The sequence below is a fragment of the Achroia grisella genome, unplaced genomic scaffold (genome assembly GCF_030625045.1).
Source record: "Achroia grisella isolate CSIRO2021 unplaced genomic scaffold, CSIRO_AGI_Agris_v1 utg784, whole genome shotgun sequence".
NCBI classification, from domain to species: domain Eukaryota; kingdom Metazoa; phylum Arthropoda; class Insecta; order Lepidoptera; family Pyralidae; genus Achroia; species Achroia grisella.
Genome location: NW_026713024.1, coordinates 2,412,684 through 2,439,143, shown reverse-complemented (window position 1 = coordinate 2,439,143; position 26,460 = coordinate 2,412,684). Strand labels below are relative to the sequence as shown.

Here is a 26,460-nt window from a genome sequence, read left to right as displayed (position 1 = left end):
ATGAAACTGCAACGAGCAGTCTCAAATAAATTGTTTTTAATTCATCTATTAAAATAACAATGGAAATAATAGACGTCGAAGAATGTCATCAGCCTGACCCGAACGCGGTTACAAGAAAAAAAGGTCTATGGTCAAAAATCAACAATAGAACGATATACAGTTATTTGTTTAACATTGTTGTATCACTTTTGTTGCTCACATGTTTGGTGTTGGTGCTGTACTTCTTCAAGGAGTATCTGAACACGATTTTGTTGTGGGTGGACGCGCAGGATCCGTGGATAATATTTTTATTATGTATAGGACTATTTTTACTAGTGAGTTTCCCAGTGACTATCGGATATTTAGTGTTAATTATAACTAGTGGTTATTTATTTGGTATACTGAAAGGACTGGGTACAGTTTTGGTGAGTGCAAACTTTGGTGTGGCGATAGCGCATTACACATTAAGAGCGTTGCGGCAATATTTACCTATAGACTGGCTTCTCAATAATGAGACGGCCAGAGCACTGCTTAAAGTGATATCTGGCCCTCAAGCCTTCAAGATAGTCTTCTTTGCAAGGCTTACTCCAATACCGTTTGGATTACAAAATACAATTTTTGCTGTAAGTATTTTATGAATTATTTTATTGAGTTACTATAGAAAAAAAATAAAGAATTAGTATTAAGTAGGGCTTGGGATTCCAGAGGTTACACTACTAGTTCCCATTATTAACAATCCATATCTATCATAGTTATTTTTTTATCTTACTAACCCTGCAAACATTGTTTTGTATTTTAAATTGAAGTAGTAATATTGCAAAAAAAAAATAGAGGATGATGATGGAATGGTTAAAATTTAAGAATATTTGTATTTTTTATGCCGGATGGATCATACAAACATAAATATTAATATACATTAAATATATATATAAATACAAACTAAACAAAACAGAAATCTAAACGAAGTATAATATAAAAATCAAAATTTTGTTTATTTAAGAAATAAAAAGAAGTTGTTTAGTATGATCCACCCCTATCACTTAGGGGTATAAAAATTAGATAACTTATAATCTACTGAATAATAATAATCCCTATCCCTAATGCACCTGTGTAGAATAAGCTTTGTATTGTATCTTTTTGTTAAATCACTTGAATTATTGAACAAAATCATTACCATGTTATTCATAAGAAATAATTGTAGATCATCTTGTAAGTAATAATTAATGTCATTAACACCAAAGCATCGCCATTCACATCTCCTTTCGCACCCAGGACCTAGCATCGTACATTAGTTTGCAACACTAACTTTTTATTTTACATTTCATATTTCATTCAAAATCAGTTTGCATTTGGTCAGCAAAAACACCATGTGTATTAATTTAAACCATTAATGAGTTATATTTTAAGTTTCAATATACAATTATAATCAAGATACTATTTTTTATCAGATTTACCTATCAGAATCTTCATAGTTTTGCTACAACCTGAGCATACATTTCATCAAAATTGGTTAAGCCATTAGAATGTACATAGTATGATGTCAGGTCAGTTAGCCCATTGTAACGAATTCATTACTACCTTATCATGATGGTTTCCAAAAGGACCTGCATGAAGGTCAGCGTGAGATGGTACATTGCAAGAAATGGGGGTCACTTTAATAACAATTTTTTTACACCCTTTACCCCTGCATACTCTATATTCTTTCTATTTCTAAATATCAGAATATTATGGACATATTTGTAGGTAAATTCATTAATAGTAAGACTCTTAAAAGGTCATGGTTAGGTAAATACAAACAGGCGTTGTGACCTTCATGCTAAAATTAAAGATATTATCAAATAATATTGTACACATTGTAGGTAGCCCTTTCTATTAAAACTAAGAAATATATGGTCAAGGCAAAGTCTTATATTATTTGAATACTTATTTTTAAAAAATTCTGTATCTTTAATACTTTTTCTTCTTTTTATTTGAATGGCTTCCATCAAATGAGGTCACTGTCTGATAATATCTGCATTCTTATTTCAAAATTTTTCTGTATCCTTAATTATTTTTGTTCTTCTTTTTATTTGAATAGCTGCCACCAAATGAGGTCACTGTCGGAAAATATCTGCATTCTTATTTCAAAAAATTTCTGTATCTTAATTCTTTTTCTTCTTCTTTTATTTTGTAAAAACTTCCACCAAATGGGGTTGCTGATTTTGCTACCGTCATGATCCTAATTAAAGATACCCAAGAAAACTTAATTAAAAACCCTTAATTCAAATCAAATAAAAAGTTTTTTTTTCATGTACTTAGGTCTATTACAGACTCTTGTTATATGCTGTTGAGCTTAGAAGAACTGACAAGAAACTCAACTCTTAATCTTTGGGAATGTTGTTCAATGGCAATAGCAAAGGTTACTTGCCATCAGACAGTAAGCTTTTCTGCTATTCCAATTACTTGTGTTTGTGAGTGTTTTTCTTGATAACAAATCAAGAACATTTAATAATGTTAATCATAGCCTCAGAAAACCTTGTCTTCGGTTTTACTCTTATTAAAATTCATTTGTAATGTTTTATACAAGATATCTAATAATGTTAAATGAGCTACTCAGATTTTTTTTTAATTGTGGATTAAACAAATCAGTAATCAATTATTCATGATAAAATAGTTTTTTTTTTTAGTAATAAAGATCAAAGGAGCCGCAAGTTAATGTGTTATTTAGGAGGTGATTACTGATTAGTCATAGTCTTATATCTAAGGAGTTTCCTCTCTTTTCTATTATTTAAAAACAAAATAGAGGAGATCGCGATTATCTAGTATCTTTTTTTATTAGCTAGTATTTTTTTTATTACATAGGTACCCATACAACTAGTTTTTATGGATGATAATGGAATGGTCACCCGTCTGTGCTAACGGTTTACACTGGCGGGGCACCAGTGGACGATGATAAAAGAAGCATAAGGTCAGGTCAGTGAGAAATTCACCAAGAATTTTTCACGACGAACCGCGAGGTCAACCTGTGGACTGATAACCCCATTGCTAGCAATGTACCATATCACATTGCTAGCAATGGGGTTATCAGTCCACATTACTAACAATCCCCTTTCCCCCCTCCATACAACTATTATCATATTTATATAATGACTATGATTACAACAATATTGGTAGATATCATTGAAATATGTATTTAGTGGAGAGTAAACGATAACAGCGTACCAAAATATCATTAATTATGGAAATCAGCGGCAACAAATGAAATAACTCAATCCCCATAAAGCGAGCGTGACACGTTAATGATGTTATTCATAGTGTGTTAAATTGAGCATGTCAATTAACCTTATTACCATTATAATGGTCTAAATGTGTCACGCGGATGATATATACAACGTACTATGGGATTTGGGACTTTTAAATTCTAATTATATTTTTGTATTTAAATCGAATGGAAGCGAAACTGACTGTTTATACAGTGGAAAGTGGTACCCTCTCCTCACCATCACTACCAAGGTCATAAAACACCTAAGTGATGAATGTGGTGCCTCAACTGCTTTTCTTTTCTTAACTACTACGTTATGGCTTTATACATATTCATATAAGTTGCATGTCACACGATTATAAGTCGTGTCACACAAATATAAGTCGCGGGCCACGCAAATATAAGCTGCGTGTAGCACAAATATAAGCTGCAGCCCATACAAATATAAACTGCGACTCACATGAATATAAGCTGGAGGCTACACAAATATAAGCGGAGTGTTAGACACGAATATCAACCACGGGTTACACAAATATAAGTTGTATGGCGACACACAAACAGCATGAATATAAAACGCTGACCAAATTTAAAAGATTTAGCTTCAGAAGTCAAAGAACTCCCAGATTACCTCAATATGGCTCTTTAATCATCGTAGTATTTTTTGTGGGTCAAAATCAATCCAAATCTCGTATAAAGACGAATATGAATATATCCTCTGTACATATGCATGTGTCATATGTACTAAAGACTAAAAAAACTAGTACTTTTATGAGGATTGTCGCACAGTTGGCGTTGGCGTATTTATATTATGTGTCAGCAACCATCTCTATATAGTTTGTATGTGTCAGCCATTCCTTTTTAGTGTTAGAAACCAAAACGCGTTTTTTGTTTGCAACAATAAAAAATAATGTTTTCAACTTCAGGTCGTAAAGTTGCAAACTATAATGCGTAGTACGGTTAATTCTCCGTATACCTTATGGTTTACTGGTAGAAAACACTCGTTTGTTTCGAGTTCATCACGTGAATAATATGCTACAATTAAATTACAGAATTAGTGGCTAAAATATTAGTTCTCCAGAACGCTAACACATGTGTGTTATTTTTTGTTTTTATGGTGGATGATAATGAATGAAATTGATGCACCCGACTGCGCTAATGGTTTACACAGGAGGGGCACCAATGGAGAATTATAGTATAAACGCCAGAGCAGGTCAGTTAGGTCCTCGGGACAAATTCACCATCAGTTTATCATTATGGTTTCCAGTCGGAACCGCGTGGAAGTATACCTGTAATGTACCATACCAGCAATCCCCTTGCCCTCAACTGATGAATGGTCACGGGCGTCACATGATAACGTGATGTGATATAGGCAACTTGCCATCAGGCGGGCTGTTAGATTGATTACCATTCCAATTACTAAAAAAATCAACAGGTCCATCCCCCAAAACCCCATCATCAGCTCACGACGGCTCCTTCAATTACTCTATTGAAGCTAATTTCATCATTTTATCGCTGCACATGATCTCATGTTCGACCTATTATTCGTTCATACTGTCATTTAAAGATTATGACGTTATGTATGACGTTAAAAAAATTATGAGCGCCATAAAAATGTTATGGTCGTAGGATCTTTCCGTTTATGAAGTAGGAGGCCGATTCGGGGGTGAAGGAAGGGGGGTGTTAAACTCAAACTTATTTATTAATAGAATAGAATATATCTTTATTGCTAACTGTGTGGGTACATTAATTTGTAAGTAGTAAGACAATATATATAGTATATCAAAAGTTACACCCTGTCGGACATACATAGTGTAGGATATTTTAGAGTGTTAATTTATTAGTTTAAGTTAACGCACGGTGCAAAGATTCTATTCATGAGTATGACTGTTTGTATTGAACTGGATCTTTCTATGTATTGAAAAAAAAAATGTATTTTAATATTTGCACCAGTTGTCTCGTACCCATAACGCAATCTCTACTTAGCTTAGGAGTAGATGGCAGTATCCGTCTACCGTACCGTACCCGTGTTCTCTATGAGGGTTTTCCCCAAGTTAAAAAAATTGTAAATTTATTAGTATCTGTAATTATTTATAGCCAAAATTTCTAAACACTATCAACGAGTAACGTACAAATGCAGCAATGTAAACATAGATGTGTTGTTGTCACAACTATCATTGTAGTCCTAGAGCCATCCGATTCCTGGTGACTAAGGTGTCTTGCCTCTAAACATTGTAATTTGACTGCCATATCCTATTCTGGCAAAGTCGTAGCCTCTCTCCCTCTTTCCCTTATTTCAGTCGCCAAGTAGCTTGGTTTAAAACTGTATTACCGTTGGAGAGTGAGATTTGGACTCTATAATTCCACTGGCATAATATCCTAGTCTACCAGAATGAAAACACATGTGGCATATCACAAGTGATGACGTGATACCCGTGTTGCGGTTCATGTATACCCGGTAGTCGGCAGCTTTTGCCACGTAAAAAAAACAATAAACTTAAAATAGACCTAGTTCGTTTTTTACGAGCTCGTTTGGCTATAAATAGTACTTAAATTATGCGATAACGGTCTCACCTTCAACTTGCCATAGTTAATTGTAGTGGTAGCCAAAACTAGTTAATTGTAGACCAATAAGTAACTGGTAGTTGCGTGAAAATTAACGAATCGATTATTCTTGTATAGTTTATGTGTAGCTTCTAAAAGATCTTGGCCTGTTTAGAATTACAGTATGTTCTATCTCAGCACGTTTATCTAAAGCTGCATTAACAGGCTCCTACCAAATTTGGCTGGGCAGGGAAAAAAACTCGATAGGTGAAGGTCGGCAAAGTGTCTTTTCACCCGGGTCACAAGGTTCCGGGAACTGGTTGGAGTTTTCCTCTCTGCCACACCATAGCCTGGCTTTCGCACGGTGAATCCATAGAATGCTAAGTTTGTCTCCATTGCAAGGAGAGAACACTAGTGAGGAAGGTGAGGGTTGAGGTATTGATGTAGGCAAGAGGTCCCTTATACCTATACCCGGGTCACAAGTACCGGGAACTACTCGGAGTTTCCCTCTCTGCCACATGATGGACCCGACACCCGCACGGTGATTCCACGGAATGCTAATATGCTAAGTTCGGCTCCGTCTTATTAGAATCTACCTTTAGTGCTCGCAGAACTATGGCTATTACAGGCGTAATTCTGTCATACATTAACGTCGAGTTTGTTTTATCGTGGAACAAATTTTCCAATTGTTATTGTAATTTAAATAGGTACCTGACTAAAAATGGTACGCTACTTTTCGGTTTTGTACCGGCGAATAAACTAACAATGTGATACCAAATCTTTTATGGATTAGAGCGACAACACCTGAAACAATATAAGAAAATGAACGAAAATCTATGTATTATGACCATTATTTTATGTACTTATATTTTAACGTAAAATGAAATGAAACTGTTGGCCGCAGTTGGCCTTTTCAGCTTCACTGAATGATATAGGTCGAGTGCAAACCCGCGGAAGGACTTATAGAGCGGCTGAAGGTCAACTTCCGCCTGACGGATACGACTTTAATCTGAGGGCACCGCTAGGGGTACTAACCTCGGCTCAGGCCGTCGTAATTTCGATCCCCATTTAAATCGGACGGGGCATCGCTGTATATATGCCAAAAGTGCTAATTGTTTAAGGCGTGAAACCTCAATAAACGAACTCTCTGTCTCATTTATAATTCTTGTTAGGTTTGAATATGAGTTATGTTTCCTAAGTGCCTAACCTACCGGTATAATGTACGTTACGAAAAAAAAAATGCGCCAGACATTGGAATTATAATAAATTAATACAATATGATAATGTGATCCTCGTGCCTCCGCATAACATACCCATACCAACAGATTGAACTGGTATGGGCATGTTATAAGGAGGCATGAGGATCATGTCTTATGGAAAGTTTATATGAATGTGGATGGATGTAAAGGGAGGGGACTCCCTAAGAAAAGATGAATGGATTGTATGAAAGATAATATGAGTAAAAGAAGAGTGTGTTCTAGCAGTCGTCATATCTGAGCATACTCTAGCAGTGGAAGAGAATGACATACTGCGCCGACCCCGAATAATGGGATAAAGGCAAGGCAATGATGATGACCGTAATTATAAAATATTCGGAACTAAAGCTTGTGTTATGGATACTAGACGACTGATACAAATAGATAGATAATTGATTTATTGCCAACATAACTAATACAATAAGACACAATATAAGAAATAAATTATAACATAGAAAGATGGCAATAGGAGCTGCCTCAGCTGTTGATTAAGCACAACCTTAATGAGGTGCAGCTATACAGCGCTGGTTTTAAGGCAGCCCCCATTACTCATTAAAAAAAAAACTAAGATGCGTGTTTTTTACTATATACAGATACATATAAATTAAACAAAAAAAAAATGAAATATATTCATGAATATAAATGTTTGTACCGTGCGAGGAATCGAACCCGCGACCATCGGAAGTAAGGCGGTGTGCCAAACCATTAGACCACCGTTAAATTCTTGCTGCTTTGTGTTATGTTCAGACTAGTGTAAGTGCGCGGGGCCCGTCGCATTTGCTACTCTACTACTAGGTTAACCCGGCACTGGTTACACACATACCACAATGACTTTCACTGCGCCTGCGCAGTGTCGTAGGTACGTTAGTTAAATTGTCACTTAGGTGTCTTCCTGATCAAGTCGCCGCGTATTCGTTGCTGTAGCGAATCTGTATATTCTTTCAAATCAAATAAAAAATCATTTATTCAATTAGGACATTTTAGCCGCTTATGAACGTCAAATTTTTTGTATTAATATTTTTTCTCTAGCGTCCAGTTTAGTTAATACATTTAATTGCGAAGAACTCAAGAAATTCAAGTAATACTTATGTGTCTATGTCTAACATTGTGAAAATTCAGTGCATAAACTATTATTGCCATGCATTGTCATTCAATAATCTCAGGACAATTCACACAGCGTCAAGTTCAGCTAGGTAAAGCTTGCATTATGGGTACTACAATAGATAACTGATACAAATACATAGATATATTTTTTCGTAAATACATAAATTATACATAGAAAACGGCCCGACCGATACTAACAATTATACTCAGGAATACTAGTCAACTGATACAAATACATAGATATGTTTTTTTTCGTAAGTACATACCTATTATACGTAGAATGATACAAACTAAAAATAATAATCATTAATACAAATGTTGTTGCATGCGAGGAATTGAACCCGCAACCATAGAAAATAAGACGGTGTGCTAAACCGCTAAACCACACGAGGCCGTTTAATTACAGAATAAGAGGCATGACATCTTAGTCATCCGGAATAACAGAGTGAGTAGTAAATCACGGGCGTAAAATACAGCTTACCAGGTGGACCGTCAGCTTGTTCATCATAATCTTTACATATAAAAATTACGTGTTACGTTGTTTGTCCGCGATGGACTCTTAAACAACTGAACCGATTGCAAAGCAGATTTGCACATTGTGTGCGATTTCATCCAACTTGAAAGATAGGATAGCTTACATCTCAATTTATAGTCGCAATGTCATATTTTTCAAGAACCTTAGCCACAGCAAAAGTACACAAAAAGCAGGCCAGGTCTGCTAGTAATTACATAAAAATAAAATTCTATTATCAGTTTGTACCGGCTATCTAGGAACTTACTAATAGGTTAAATGGCAAGCCTTAGACGTCATCATAACTGGTTATGGAGCAACCAGTTTGATCGGGTTTCTGTTTATTTCCTTGCGAAACTTTCACTCGTTTATACTTGCTTACTAACGAGAAGGGCTTAGGAACGCTGTTTATACAGCCCATAATACTCATAGATATGTTATTTTTTAATGACATTTTTGTCATTTAAAATAGACTCAGACTCCTTATGCATTGACTAAGAAAATCAATTGAATATTTTAGTGAAACAGTTGCAAAAATGAAATCTTTACAGACCTGCTTGTATAGGATATACCAGGCCGCAAGTTAGGTAGAAAAAGATTATTAAAAATATTTTTTTCTTAAAATTGTATATTTTCACATGTACAAGCTCATTTGAAAAGAATAAGAGCCGAGTTTCTTGTTAGTTCTTCTTAGCTCGAAAGCACTCCGAACTGACGGTAGAGTTTATATCATAAGAGTCTGTAATAGAGCAGCATGAAATGAGATATTTTAATTTTATTTTAATTAAATGTACCTACCATCCCTGAAGATCAGCGCTGTGGTATAACTTAGTTATGCTACAGGATGTGTGCTAAGTGCGATTTGGATTGTTTTTGTAATTTCATAATTGGTCACGTGACCGCGAAGTTTGTATAAAGATTTATTAAGAACTAACTGTGCCCGCGGTTTCACTCGCGTGAAATTTATAGCCTATACGTTATTCTGATGCCTAAGCTATATTACTGTAAACTTTCATCAAAATCCATTCAGTAGTTTTTGCGTGAAAGAGTAACAAACATCCATACTTACAAACTTTCGCGTTTATAATATTATTAAGATAGATTTCTTATTCTAGGGGAAATATTGTTGGGTTTCCTAAACTGAGTACCATCGTTGGCTTTCGACTTACATTAAAGAGTATCCATATTTTACAAGTCGATAAGATGGCGTCCAAATGTCGCGCCGCTCTTACTCAGATGGTGTAATCACATTGCTAAGAGTATATACTATGTTTATGTATACAGAGATAGTAAATTAATATAATTAAGTCTCATTTATTATTCTTATGTCCATTCCTTGGTGGTTTAGCACACCGCTTTACTTCCGATGGTGGCGGGTTCGATTCATCGCACGGTGCAAAGATTTGTATTCAGTATGATTGTTTGTATCTGGGTACTTTCTATTTTATTTATTTATTTATTCTTTATTCCAAGTACTACAGACAGACTGTAACATTTTTATTATATTATGTATAGATTGGATTTTTTCCTATTTATGTATTTTTTATACTGTATAAAATTAACTTGCACAAACCCACAGACAAACTGTCAAAATTTCTATATCTATAATAATTGTTTTAGGGTCTTGATAATGTTCCTGACTTATAGTTTTTCTCATACATATAATAATAATAATAATCTCAGGACAATTCACACAGCGCCATCTAGACCCAAGTTAAACTAGCGCTTGTGTTATGGGTACTAGATAACTGATACATATACATAGTTTTTCTTTGTATCGGTCTGGGTGTCTTCTATATATAATATGTATGTATTTACAAAGAAAAATACCGGTACAAACAATCCTACTCATGAATACAAATGTTTGTGCCGTGCGAGGAATCGAACCCGCGACTATCGGTCGTAAAGCGGTGTGCTAGACCGCAAACCACCGAGGTCGTCCATACATCTTCCATGCATATACATTTTTATTATATTATGTACTAGCTCACCCGCACAACTTCCTCTGCATTACACTTATAATTATATATCGCCCAATTTACATATCTTTTTAAATAATAACCTATTTGTTGTTCTGATGTATAAGCTATATTAAAGTTTCATCAAAATCAGTTGAGTAGTTTTTGCGTGAAAGAGTAACAAACATTCATCTATATTCACAAACTTTCGCATTTATAATTATTAGTAAGATAGTAAGATCGAATTCTTCCGTATTGACGTAACGATTATATAATTATATATTCATCACGACATTAAAGTATATCATGTTTAGTTATAGTTTGACTGACCCCAAGGTTTATTTGTATATTACTTATTATGTTGAAAGCGTCATGGTCTAGTGGTTGCTACCGTCACTAATTTCATTACATTTCATTACCTTTCAACGTATGAAAGGTAATGAAATTAAATGAAATGAAACTCATTATTGTTCCCCTCATAGATATTACAGTTAAATAAATTAATATGTATAAATTGATATAAACATATTATTACTATGTGAAAGATAAAGGTAACTATGGGCGGTTAAATAGCAGTCTCTTCCAGGGTTTAATGGGTTTGATTCTGCCACCAAACAAAAATTGTTTATACAAAAAAAAAATATTGAAGTAGTATGTGTTTGTTATATAAATTATGTATGAACTTATAAAAAAAATATTTAAGTATTTATAATAATAATACCTATAGCCAAGCAACAGCCGCACCCGTTCACGAATATGACAATGTCTCTATCTACCCCATTTGGGATAACTATCGTGAAGGTATATGTTTACCACACATCCATCTTAGCATTCCCATTTCAAACTAGTGCAGGCCTGCGAGTGATTTAATACAATATTTTTGCATCCCATCATTATGATTGAATTGGTATTTAAAATTGTACTCAATATTCCTATTTCTAAATCATGCAGTGATTTAATACAATTTATTACAATATTTTTGCATCCCATTATTCTGATTGAATTTGAATTTCTAATTGTATTCTAATACACTTGTTAAAACAATTATAATACCACAATTACGTCTGCGAAGTGACGTTACTAATACAATACTGTTATTTAAACATTGTGATGATTCTACACTTTTTCCAGTACTCTGTATCGAAGTTGAATCAGCATGATATCAAGATTTTAACATGTGAATAGTGCGACGTATATTTGTTTTATATCACGTACAATGTAATCCGAAAATATTTCGTATAATAATCAATTGTTTACGAACACGTGTAAACTCTATTTAGGATGGATTCGAAGAATCCGCCTACACGTTGAAATAGTTGAAGTATATAATACATATTGTATGTTGGACTCTATATCCGCATTTAACGTCTCGTTTGGGACGTGGTAGAGCCGAGACTGCTAGAGTAGCCAGCCAGTTCCTTCAAGTCTTAAAGGAACTTAGCTGAAGGCTGAAGAGTCAAGAAGTTCAGAAGCCTCCTGGTATTTTGGCAGGCTTTATATATATTATTTATAATAGTAGCATTTATAATAATAATCATACGGCATAAAGCGTAAAAACCCCGAAAAAACCGAGAAAAAGAAAACTTCCACGCGTTCGTAATAAATTAATATAATAAATAAATTTTTCTTCTCTCGATATATGCGATCTAATCTGGTGCGATGCAGTGCATTATTAATGTAAAGGAAGCTCTTCAAGGCATGCTATCTATTGCAGTGAAATCCTATACGTTGTTATACTGTATACTAGATAGAGGCTGTAAAGTCTCACCTATTTCAGCTGCTATTTATTGTGAGTGTTTTGTACGATGCAGATTAAGCAGTGAAATTACAGGATAAGAGGCGTGACATCTTAGTCCTCTGGAATGGCAACAAATGTGCGATATCCATACATGTATGTATATGGACGACAGTTACCGTTTCAAATCAGCTTGTTAGCCATTCAAAAAAAGTCTAAAGACTTTTCGATACATGTGGCCCAATTGGACGGAATGAGGTGCGTTATTTCAGTAAAGTCATTAATGCTAATCCAATACGATGGATGGGTGAGTTGCATTATTTCACTTAAGATAGCATCTCGATATATGCGTTCCAATTCGGTAGGAAGGGATGCGTGTTTAAATTATATTTATCGGTGATTTTTACTTTCCATTGCCAAATGTCACGCATTAATATTATCTTTAGATTTTTATCTGCCATCTGAAGTTAAAACGCATTTGTTATATGCTTTGATTATTATTATGTAAGGTAGAGTTATATCGCTTGTTGATCGTTTTATGCAAAGTGATCCAAGTCAAAACTCTGCAATAAAACAAGTAAATTCTAAAACTAAATGTACTCTGTAACCTTTATCATTTGTATATCGCACTAATAGTAGGTACTGCGTAATGTGTACATGTTTTCAACATGAACTGTTTTTTATTTAGAAACCGAATTGTTATACGTTTAAAGTTCAAAATTCCTTGCAATATGGTTATTAATTTAAGTTGTTTGGGTAATGGTTAACAATTGTCCGTTTGAATTAAAGCAATTTGTTGGGAGACCATATATTGAGAGACGATAATGAGAAGTAATCGCTCTCATTTAAAGTATTGACTTAATTGTTCAAGTTGTTGTTGAGTCAACTCAAGGCGTTTTGTAAGATGCACTTTTGAATATAAATTAGTTTTAGTTGGTGTGTACTTTGATTGCTATCCCTTGGGAACATATTTATAATACTGGCACAACCAAGTATTGTACATCTATACACAGTAATTAATAGGGATTGCCAGCCGTCTATAAACGATTTAGATTGTTTCTATTATTATTATTATAGCTGTATTTAAAGAGGGATGAACATTATTAATAACATTATATCTATATTATTCATATATTATATAAATATTTAATAGGAAGGAAATAATATTTTCTTTTGATATACATATATAACACAATACACGCAACACTACTGTATGCATGCGAACACTCACATTGTCATTTTAATTATATTAAAAAAATACATTATATATAAACGCAATCAATCATCCACATAAACTAATATTATAGAGAGGAATGATTTGGCGGTTTGTTTGTTTGCGTTTGAGAGTCTCCGAAACTACCGGACCGATACGAAAAAATATTTTACTATATTATTATACTAATTGTAATTTAAATATATCTTGAATGCATCCCTATTATAGAAATTTCTGTTTCTTTGATAAAGCATATCTACAATATGTGATTGTGAATAATTTTATTTAAGACAACAAAAATAGGAGAAATATTGATTATTTAAATTTGAACTGAATCTGTTGAAAATACAATTCATTTTCCTTTAACTGACCTAACTTACTCATCTTGTCCGGTGCACCGCCAACGTATAAAGTTAGCGCAGTGGGGTTAAGAAAGTAAATGTTGACCATACGACCCTTGGCATATTAAAGGTGCGTGACATAACTGAACGTAGGGGGCGAGAACTTTAAATAATCCACCTTTTAACTACGAGTTTTATTCACGAGAAACACTAACGAGCTACCGTGCTCCAGTTTGCTAGTTATTGTTCATATTTAACTGCTTTTGTTCTACGTCGCGGGACACAAGCATGTTTTCTAAGCACGCAATATTGTTATTAAAACATTTAGTTAGGCGCTGCGCAAACGTAGACACTTTTTGTTGTCGAGTCTAGATACAATCACAGAAAAATCGGGAAACTCTGACCTGGTTCTGTTAGTTGTTGCTTGCTTCTGGGCTTTGTTTGCGGTTTGGTAAATGTGTTTCCTGTTTAATAAATGTAATCACGACAGAAATCCATGAAGAAACAAATAGGTATTTAGTACATAGACAACTATTTACTTTCTATAAGTTGCTTAGAAGAGGCTACCCTAAAAGACAAATTCGTTACACTTTATCTCTAATACTGTAATTATAAATTAGTATAGTGAAATCATTAAGGATTATCATTGAACTGATTGAAAATGGATTTAAATGGAAACTACTTTAATATAATTTCATTAAAATATCTAATACTGATTGTAGTTTTAGAAGTAAACTCAAAGACTTAGAGAATCAATTAATTTTTAATTTAGCTCTCTAAATTCAACCCTACAGTTTATTTGTCAAGTAGTCTTTTGATTTCATATTAATAATATCAATTCATATTATTGGCTGAATGACGATGAAAGACAACTGCATGCAACTGAAATGCGATGTGTTAAGATGGATGTATGGTGTGAATAAATGAATACAAAACAAAAATGAATAAAGTATGAAAGTGACACAAGTGTCGAAGAAGTTGAAAAGTAATCGTCTGTCATGGTATGGATATATAATGCGAAGGAATGAAGAAAATATTTAAAAGAAAGTAATTTTTTAAAACTTGGTTGGTTATAAGGGCTGAAGAAGGCCGAAAAAGAGATGGATGGACTGTGTGAAAGATGATATGGAAAGAAAAGTAGTACATAACGAGATGACTGTCAACAGATATAAATGAAAGATAAAAACATATTACGTCGATCCCAAATGAATGGGATCAGGAAGAAGCAATTGGTAATATCAATTCATTATTGGTAGCCGATGTGTTGCCGCCAACACAATAAATAAAAGTGTCTACGTGTACGCAGTGCCTTAGTGAAGTTATTATTCCAGGAACTTTTATTATTTACCATGACCACGATTTCATTCAGATGAATTTTTATTGTTTACGCTATTTATTTAACTTCCTTAATTATTTACTCACACACTACTCTTTGAGCATACTGCGAATTTTCCTGGATGCGATATTGTCTAGAGATAAGTCTATATTTGCTCAAATTGTTCCTATTTATAATTATGACTATTTATAGGGGGATGTACATTATATAGTTAATAATAATATTGTATCTATATTATTCATATGTTATATATATAACAAGGAAATAATATATTCTTTTGATATATATAACACTATACACGCAACACAAATGCGAGCATGCAAACACACACACACTCATATTAATTACATTTAAATATATACATGTGTTTAATCTTCTTATGTAAATTTAGTTTGTATATAGTTATCACTAGATGGCGCTGTCCAATTGCTACAACGCGATATGTTTTCGTTTTTATTGTTACTTATAGGTTATAGTTTTTTATATCGGTCTATCCCCGGTCGTCCAATTCAAACGGGGATCAAAAGCACGACGGCCTGAGCTGAGCTTCGAACCTAGCAGTGCTCTCAAACTAGTCGTATTCGTCAGGCGGGAGTTGGCCTTCAGCCACTCCATAATCCCTCCGCGGGTTTGGAGTGCCATCTGCACTCGCTGTCTATCGTCTGGTGAAGCTGTAAAGACCAGCTGCGGCCAACAGCATTAGGGTAGTCCAAAAAAATGAGCAGCAAAAGAGTTTTCTATTATCCATTCAAACTCACTGCCGTTTACAACTATGAATTATAAACAATCTATTTCTAAAAAATCATATCACCTGTATGTTATAGTGGGTATGGACTTACCTATGTACATGCATTGTTATTTACTTAGTTAGGTAATCCTTAGATAAATTTGCCTTGAACGATGTTATTCCGTGCAAATATTGTCTCTTAAATTCATACTTGATAAAAAACACTAGTCGAGCCAATCTGCTATTTTTTTTATACAACGTTCGTATATTCAAAATTAAAAAAATCATGTACTCATGTGTCCTACATGAATCAATGATTTAAGCCACTTATACTTATGAATGTCAAGATTCTGTATTAGTGTTTTTGCCCTAACATCCTTAGTCTTGCGATTCAGCTCACCGCCTTCTGACGTTCGGAGGTTCGATTCCTCAAACAATATAAACATTTGTGTCCAAGAGTCTGATCGTTTGCGTTCGTCTGTTTTCTATATATATTATACCTATGTGTATGTACAAAAAAGTATTTATATCAGTTGTGTATTTATACTATAGTTGTACTCAGATTGGGACTAGATGGCACTGTGTAATTTTTCTCGGTTACATAGACACGCGGTAGCGTGTCAAGCCAAATTCAAGTAAGAGAACTGGCGAGCAGCACCATGTGTAATATTGCACGAACCATTTGGAGCCACTTTTGACCCCCTCATAACTCACAAACTCTTTAACATAAACGTATTATGTTACAGCCTTCGCAAGTTCTAAACCTGTTATTTATCGGTTCTTATTTTATTATTCAGAAAATTTGGCTTGCTGCTAGAAACTAGCCATCAAACATAATAATTCGTATATGAGAACTAGCCAAGTCAAACCTTAGGTTTCAATATATTATTTTAAGTTATAAGAAGAAATTATATTTTATTTGTTATAAATAAGTTTCAGGACTGACCATTGCACTTGGCATCCATTTACATATCACTTCTTTTGTCGTTAAAGTCAACAACCAAGTATACATATGTAAGATATAGTATAATATTGAACTTGGCTCTCATTTCACATTTATTTTTTAATGGGATTATTATTACGTTATTAATATACACTGTTTATTGTACAGGTAAGCGACGTCGGTGGTTGTGGCTACCACTTAGCGTCGATGCTGGGTTTGCTACCAGCGCAGGTGATTAACGTCTACCTTGGTTCCACGCTGCGGTCCATGAATGACGTGCTGCACGAATCCCATCTTACAGGGTACATAGTGTTCGCGTGCCAGGTGAGGATACTGTTTTTCTAAAGCACTTTTATAGTTTAGTAGTTTTATAAAAGTACTAGCTGCCGCACAAGCCAGAATCCTGGTGTATGCGGACGATAGTACTATTTCTGATAGGTACCTGCTTAGTAGAGCTGGAAGCGAAGGTGACTTTCCAACGACAGTATGATTCGATGAATGAATCTGACGCATAAGATTTAATGCCACTAAAACTTGTTTTTTTACCACAACAAAGAAATCCTTCAATCTATCTCCCACTTTTCGTCTTGATTTCTTACCATATTGATCTTCATGGTTTAACTATCATTCGAGCAGAATTTCGGGGGAAATATTAAGTCTAGTCCAAAATGGCATCCAAAAAATTAGACATCATCTCAAGGATTAGTTTAAAGTTTGTATACCCTTAAGTGATAAGAGTGGCCAATAAATATAGTAGTACAGAGTAAGAGGCTTTATTGTATAAGTATCTTTTAATAATAAACGGTAGATCCAAAATATCTTTTGGTATCATATTCCAATTAAATCCTAAAATACCCTAAACCTGTCTACCATAAAATACCTACACGTTATCTAAACGAAATTTGGGAACTGCTACTTTATATCGGGGGTCTGTAAGTTTATTTTGTCGGCAACGCATACCTGATACCTCGTGTCTCAGGCGTCCATAGGCCAGTAACTATTTACCATCATTGGGCTGTATTGTTCGACAGTGTTTCAACCGCCATGATCAGGGGTAAACTGACGAGCAGCGGGCAGATGGTAAATAAAACCTTTTTTATGGGCAGACATATGCGTCTACTTACACACGTCTTCGTTTGTTGCTACTTTGAAATTGAAATTGTTGTAACACTGCCGAAATATCGGGAACTTCATAAAAATAAAATGTTGTAAGATCCCGTGATTTTGACTAATTATACGTATAAAAATGTATCTAGTGTTAAGTTTATTAAATCATATACGGTCATACAAAAAAAATATCACACAGAGATGATTTTATAGAGTTGCAAATGATTTCGCGCGAGTAACCAGTTATCCTGACTGTCACAGACGGATGTAACCAAGTACCGTTTTATTAGCTTGTATACCGCTCTTTCATGTAGTGGGAACTGCGACCGACATACTACCCACGGGAATGTCATTACCAGTGTATTATTTAACGGTCGTGATACTACTAGGATATCGTCTTTCTTTCGATGATCATGGGTTCGATCCCATGTACGATGTCATAATTTGTATTTATAATAATAATAATCTCAGGACTATTCACACAGCGCCATCTAGTCCCAAGTTAAGCTAGCTAAAGCTTGTGTTATGAGGTAACTGATACAAATACATTTTTTTTTTCATAAATACATATATATTATACATGGGATACACCCAGACCGATACAAAAAATCATATCATATTATTATTAAAAAATATTATTATTGTTATTACTACTATACTATCTAGTACTATATGGTATAGATTATGGGTAACACAGGCTATGCTTGGCTGAGGACGAGATGGCCTTGGTTGTTATTATTTCTCAGGGCAATAAAATATTACGGCGTTTGTAATGGAAGTTATCGTTCGTGTTCGCATTTAGATATTCAATTCTGTTAATCGAACATGTCCTCGCTCATTGACATGACAAGGAGTTTAAGAGGTTCTAAATTTGATGACCCCACTTTCTCAATCTATGTAAGTACTAAAATACCAACTAATATAAATTGTAGAAAATTGATACTTTGATCTAAAATAATATTATAGATCCGCCGGAGTCGCCGTGGACTAATATTGTGATCCCGCTACTCCGGAAATAGCCACTTAGTCGGGATACCTTGGAGTCACGACTCCGGCAATAGGCGCTTCGTCGGGATACCTCGAAGTTGCGACTCTGGCAATAGGTGCTTCGTTGGGATACCTTGGAGTCACAACTCCGACAATAGGCGCTTCGTCGGGATACCTTGGAGTCGCGACTCCGGCAATAGGCGCTTCGTCGGGATCCTTGGAGTTGCGACTCCGGCAACAGGCGCTTCGTCGAGATATCTTGGAGTTTTTAGTGAGGAGAAGTCTCACAGTACGAGCTCGCCTTCCCCGCGGTGGGCGGGTCTCCATGAGAGAGTTTCTTAGGTAATACAAAAAAAGGTAATATTATAGAAAATGCAATGATTTTATTTTTTGTTTGTAAACATGAATTTCTATATTTATCGGATTCATAAAAATAATGAAATGATAAAAATTTAAAATGACTAATTTCATCTTCCAAATAGATAAAAATCAAGGAACTGAATAAAAGTTTATTTGTCCACCTTCATGTGTATGAAATTAAGGAAAAGGAAATGACTGCGATTTTTAATGTACTACATACTTAGATACTACGTGTTTGAACTTCTCCAAGACAGTTCCTGGGTAATTGACATTGACAGTACAATACTATAATTTCATATTAGCTGCGACTTAATACGCGTGTAGATTTATAGATCGCCATCTATCGATGGCAGTCAAACAACATTAAGTAAAGCACGTCACATTAAGAGATGTCCGTGGTGGTGGTCATGTACATATAATAAGCAACGGTTACCACTTACCATTAGGTTGGTCGTCAGCAAAACATGTTGTCTATCATTATTATTCCTGGAATTTCCAAAATGTATGTTTGTCAGGCGGAACGTGAAAATGTAATTGTGTCTGCGGCTTTTGTACCTATTATGTGGTTTGTATTGCCCCAACATTCATAACTGGTTTGGACAGCCTACTCTAAATAAATATACTATACATAATATGTGGACAGCGGAAAACATTTTAGTACAAATTTCCGAAATGTCACGCTCAATCTTTAGAATCCTTAAAAAGTTTATTCATCTCTGCATGTTATAACGTTAACCAATCAACCAATCTTTTGGGAAATCTTCAAGATTTTTACATGAAAGTTTTAATAACAATATTAGAGCGTTGAAATTGTTATCTAATGTTACATGTACTTACGGATTGCGGTAAACACTTGCCGTCAGCCGTTTGCTCTTTCTCCTTCTACGCTATAAAAATGGATATGTCTTTATCTATGCTCAGAAGGCTGAAGTACTTCTACTTATCTATAACTAATTTGACTAGCATGTAGACTGTTTGTGCTGTAACAAAATTTGCAATGCCTATCGTATTTTAAATATATACGACGTTTAAAATTTCCTTATCGGTTTTCTTTGTCTCCAAAAAGTTCACCATAAAATATGTTGCCATAAATCTACTAGTAATGGTTTTTTGTATTTTCAATTTCCTATATTTATATTAATCATGTCGTAAAAAATATTTGTTATTGCACTTGTTTACTTGTAATTTCCGCGAAAATTAAATCCAGTCTAAATAAACAGGAATGTTTTCAAAGAAAATAAGCCTGCCTTGTAGTGCGCCATCGAAAATAGTGGGCGTCATTTTTGAAACGGCGCCAAAGGGGTCGCTTAAATCTCTTTGTGAATTAAACGTCTGTGATAGGTCTCACTAAAAACTTAATAACTCCGATATAGAAACACCTCTGCCTTTTAGAAGATCTAGGCCAAGGTGAGATATACATATTTAACCCGTCGGTTGTTCGTTGAACAAGAAAACCAATTGTGATTGTGATGAATAACGTTGAAATATTCATGTTTAGCACCCTGCTGTGCTCTTGAATTGCATATTAGCTACTAGTTGTTTTAATTTCATTTTTTTTATCACGACTGTGGTGTGCCGGCATTCGGCTCACCAAATAGAAAAGAGTTGCCATACCATAGAACAGGAGAGTTACTTGCGAGGTCCCGACTTGACAAAATTTTCGGTGATAACATTTAAATAAATAAATGTATAATTTATATATTTTGCTTGATCGATATATGGAGAAAACATTGTAATTTTCTAACTGTGCCTAGATTAATAATAAAGAAATTAACATTTTATGTTGGTTTGGTCATGGGGAAATAATGTGGAATGAAAGATTGACAGTACAGATATACAATGATTGGAGAACAGATTTATTTTTAATATTACGATGCCTTTATTTCTCTGGTCCATTTTTGCGCCACTACCACTTTCTGCCTTCGCTCCACAAATATATTCTACCCAAAGGTTGTCTGGAAGAGATTGCTTATGCGATAAGATTTTTGTACCTTATTACTCTAAATTGTGTTCTTTGTAATTTCTTTCTGGTTCATTAAATGGTTAATTAATAAATAAGACTGTAGAAGGATGCAGATTTCAGAGAATGCCTATGCTGTTGATAGAGAGATCTGACGGTGGATCCAAGAGTACCGGATCCTGCTTATATTCTAGAGACAAGTGTGAAAGTGGACAAAGTAAGGGTTCGATGAAGTTGATGGAAGTGGAAGTTAGGGATAGTGATAAAAAATATGATGTTCACAAGAGGCCGAAAGGTTCTAACATACCTTAATATATAATTTTGAGTTTGAAGGCAATCGGTTCCTAACGATCCTTAGCCTATCAAGGCACTAAACCTTGGTGACAACAAATAGTACTTTAGGACTTGTTTAAAAAGTACGGTTCCAAATCATATTGAAAGTGAAAGTATAGACCCCAGAAGCATGACTCCTGAGTATTCAAGTAATGGAACGCATAAAATTTCATATTATTTTGTCAAGCCATGGTGTTGCGAATGTTATGGCTTCGTTTCTTTTTAAACTTTTGCGTTTAGTACACATTATTATATTAATACATACTATATTTAGTTAAACGGGTTTTAACATGAAAAAAGTTATGGTAAATAAGGGTATTTATCTCTCGATGTTACGACCGTGGCCACAAGCTGACTGGAATAACAGCAAATGTTAATGTTGATAAGTACCGGCAGTTTGTTCAACTACCGTCATTAAATTGTATGACGACAAATCGTGACACAGTACACCGAACTTTTTTTTATTAATCTTATTAATTGACGTCTCGATGGTGTAGTGGTTTAGTACACCACCTTACTAGTGAAGGTCGCGGGTGCGATTCCTCGCACGGCAAAAACTTTTGTATTCATGAGTACGATTATTTGTATCGGTCTAGGTATATTAATAGACATTTATTATTATATTTCCTCCAATTTACATGTAATATTAATAGACATTTATTATTATGTATCACCTGATGTATCACCTATATTACTGCAAAGTTTCATTAAAATTCGTTCGATAGTTTTTTTGTGAAAGAGTAACAAACAACCATCCATACTTACAAACCTTCGCATTTATAATAATAATATGATATCTAGGTACGTTTATAAGGAAATACAATCATATTTGTCACATTTGTTGAGTGTACTCGGTTTGTTTGTCCTGGCACCTTCAATGTAGATAATTTCGATATCAGTATCATTCTGTTGTCAGATAAACGTTACTTGGTTACTAGGTGCGTTAAAATAACTACGCGAAGTTAATTTTGTAATGGTTTATTTCTTTCTACATCTAACCGCGGTTTCACTCGCGTTAAATTTTAATAAAATATATAGCCTATATGTCATTCGGCTGCATTAGCTATATTATTGTAAAGTTTCATCAAAATCCGTACCGTAGTTTTTGCGTGCAAGAGTAACAAACAACCATACTTACAAACTTTCGTATTTATAATAATATTATAAACATTAAAAAATATTATAGAACATCGAAATAATATTTATTCAAAAAATTTAATATAAGCAATTTTGAATTACATATTTTATTATATTCCTAATTAGGAAAACAAACCCATTACAAGAAGAATGTCCAAAACATTGCGTATTTCTCTTTTAAGTAAAATAAAATCTCTTTTTAATATCTCTTTTCAAGTTCAATATGTGGCTACTCTAAATAAAATAGGAATCGAATCCGCGACCGTCGGAAGTAAGGCAGTGTGCTAAACCACTACACCACGGAGGACGTCAGTAAAAATATACTAGTAGGTACAGTGGTAATTAAGTTTAGTTTAGTAGTACTAAGGTGACCTTGAAGGTCCTCATTTACTGAGTTTTGTATTCTTTTTTCGCAAACCAAACTCTTTTCAAATCCTGTACTCTGAAACTGTCCTGTACTCATTTGTATAATTTTGTACTCATTTGTACTTAAACATTTTTTTATTTCAATTTTAATTGGAAGAGAATATTGTCATTAATAATATTAACTCTTTGAAGAAATTTACTCTTAAATTTATATTTAAACGAAGAAAAATTTAAGAACTGGAGCGATTCGAAAATAGAACTTGACAAAAGATGACCAGTACGCAGCGGTGGTTCTGCGTACTAGTCATCTTTTGTCAAGTTCTATTTTCTTGAGTCTACGAAATGTATGCGTTTCAAGTGACTACATGTGAACGTCACGTGATAAGGAAGGTTAGAAGGCCTTCCTTATCACGTGACCTCCGACTGTGCACTTAATAATCTTAAAACAATTTTATAAATAATTATTTATTATTTGAATTTGTTACCTGTATCACTGTCCATTTGGACTTTGATGTGTCGTTATTTTTTTAAATGGAACTCAAGAAGTTCTATATCGACCCCAGGAGTCTATGACAAACTGCAAGGGGTCTACGACAGCGCTCAACTTGTTGTTTTTACTCTATGTTTTTAACACTAAACTTTACTACAGTTAGAACGATACAAAAAAGTTTGGGAACCTCTGGTATAGATCGTTCGAAAATCGAAAACTCAAGTATTTATTCTAATCGGCTGTGTAGTTGGCAGAAAATCACTTATATTAAACCATAGATAAAGAAGTTTGCGCAGTAGACGAATTTGTACGTAGAATTGTTATTGAGCATGTCACGTGAATTTACGTGATATCAAAATCGTACTTCAAATAATATACATGTATATATGTTACGCGATGTTTATTCTGTAGTTTCCCAGTACAGTTTTATTAGTTCTTATCAATTGAAGCGGCGAACCGAACTGAGCTGTGCAGTAAGAAATCTTTATATATACCAGCAGCAGGCTTGTATTTAAAACCTGAGTTAAAGATCGATTGAAGGCTGATTATAATAAGCCGTCAGCCAACCAAAAAATCATTTATTCAAGTAGGACATTTTAACCGCTTATAAACAAATTTTTTTGTTACATACTTTTTCATTTCATTCCCTACCGTCAGTTGATAATATATATATATTATAGACACCTACATAAGTATACAATGTAAATGAACTGACTTAAAAAAAAAAGAAATTCACTACACTGGATGGTAATGAAAAAATATTACTACAAAAAATTTGACGTTCTTAAGATAAAATAATAAATGATATTTGATTAGTTTTGATTTGAAAAAAAAAGAAATAATTCTTTCTCCCATTCACACAATCATGATTCAGGTGGTTTTTTTTTTTGTGAATAAATTATTTCCTTATCATTTGAAACGATCAGTATTGATTGTGCAACATTTCATAGAAACTTCTAGTCGTAACTGTGCGTAAAAACTAGTTTAATCTAGGTTAATAGGAATGCTTTTCCCGAGAAACATCTGATATATGTATAAATTAAACCTAACACAAACGTTATAAATCTATCGTAAAGTAATCAGCATGTACAATGTACGTACCTACTATAAATCTTATCGAGTCTGTGGCAACAGTATGAACGAAGCCTTATAATAGCAAATAGTTCATGAGTAACAAATTATTCAACAATTTGCCCCTGCTATGTGAAGGCGCTAATTTTGTTTTAATAATATAGAACTCATGATACTCGCCAATAATGTAGCTTCGTATATGTGAAGGAATTTTTAAAATCGCTTCACATATTTTGGAGTATATCCATTACAAACAAAACACATAAAAATGAAATACTTAAATTTTCTCTGTAATATTAATTTCCAGATAATATTTAAATTTCGAAAATCGAATACAATAATTTGATTTAAAATAGTTCTAGTGTTGTTCTTTATAAATATGAAATTTGAAAATAATCGATTCGATTTATAAAATATTAAATAGATTTTAATAAAATAAACACGTAGTGATTATTTGCTCACACGACAAAACGTGTGGTCACATTCCGTTTTCTTTAATCTGAGTCATAAATATGTAATATTACTAAGATGACATGACATTCCTAGGTTTTTTATTCGTTGCTCTTCAGATTTTACCTTGCGGTTTGTTTAGTAATGAGAACCATATACCTGTTTTCTCGACTATTTTCCTCAACACAATAAGGTCACTTGCTCTTTTTCCCCATGGTAACATAAATTTACGACATACGGACAGGCAGATTTAAATTATGTACAATAGAATGCCAAATTATTAAACTAAAAAAATATTTCTAAATTAAATCAGCTTAAAATTTAATTCAAATGGTGGACATATTTTGTCATGAAATCCAAAGTCTATGTAATTGTGTGATACATAATAATATTAATAATGGAAATTTCCTATTGACTACTGCATTATGTCCTCGTATACTTATTCTTTAATAATCATTATGTATCATTTGCGGAAAGTGACGCGTATATCTGACAAATCCACACTCTGAATAAGTACTGCGCTTTAGACTGCCCTTATTAGGACGAAACCTTAAAAACTAATCTATCTAAACATTTTTTTGCAATTAAAATAGTCTAAATAAAATGGGATGTGTCTAAAAAAATTTTTTTGTATGGACCTGCGTAAAGTTCATATAAAAAAAAATATTTTTAGTGCCTGGACGTTGGCAACTCTTTTTGTAATGTGGAATGCCAGAAAACAGTGGTTACACAGGTTCATACAAAAAATATTTTGTTTTAAGTGACATGACGTAGGCAACACTGTGAGGCCCTATGCGGAATAAATCTTTAAAATTATGTCTGTTACCAATTTCTTAGCTAGCTTTAGTTAGATCTAGTTATGATAACCGAGATCGTCAAATACTATATTAGCGAACTGTGCAATTGTAGTTTTTTATGTTTTAATTTTGGAAAATCCATAGATTTTCAAAATTGAGGAGACTTCTTGAGACGACTGAGTTTTTTCTGTTTAACATCCGAATTCTTTATCAAGTAAAATATTTTTATGGTTTCTTTTATTTATTTCATGCGGTTATGTGTCTAATATGGGTCTATATACATTTGATATATGACCAGTAATTTTTGAGTTGTCTTTAATAACGGGATTGAAGAAGTGTCGTGGTTGAAAACTGACATTCATTAACAAGAACTCATGTCCCATTACAGATTCTCATCGGCATTACCCTCATGGTGTGGGTCGTCCAGAAGGCCCGCAAAGAGCTCACGATCGCAATAATGACGGCGGAAATGGGCCCCGAGCCGATATCTACCTCGAGCAGTTCCTCCATCAGCTAG

General features: G+C 33.9%; 1 protein-coding gene across 1 annotated transcript; it reads left to right on the top strand.

The window, feature by feature from the left end:
- LOC131851556 (transmembrane protein 64) lies at positions 1–26,460 on the top strand. The gene is given in 4 exon segments (XM_059202066.1): positions 1–49; positions 52–602; positions 17,054–17,209; positions 26,332–26,460. Coding segments are annotated over 4 exon segments (885 nt in total).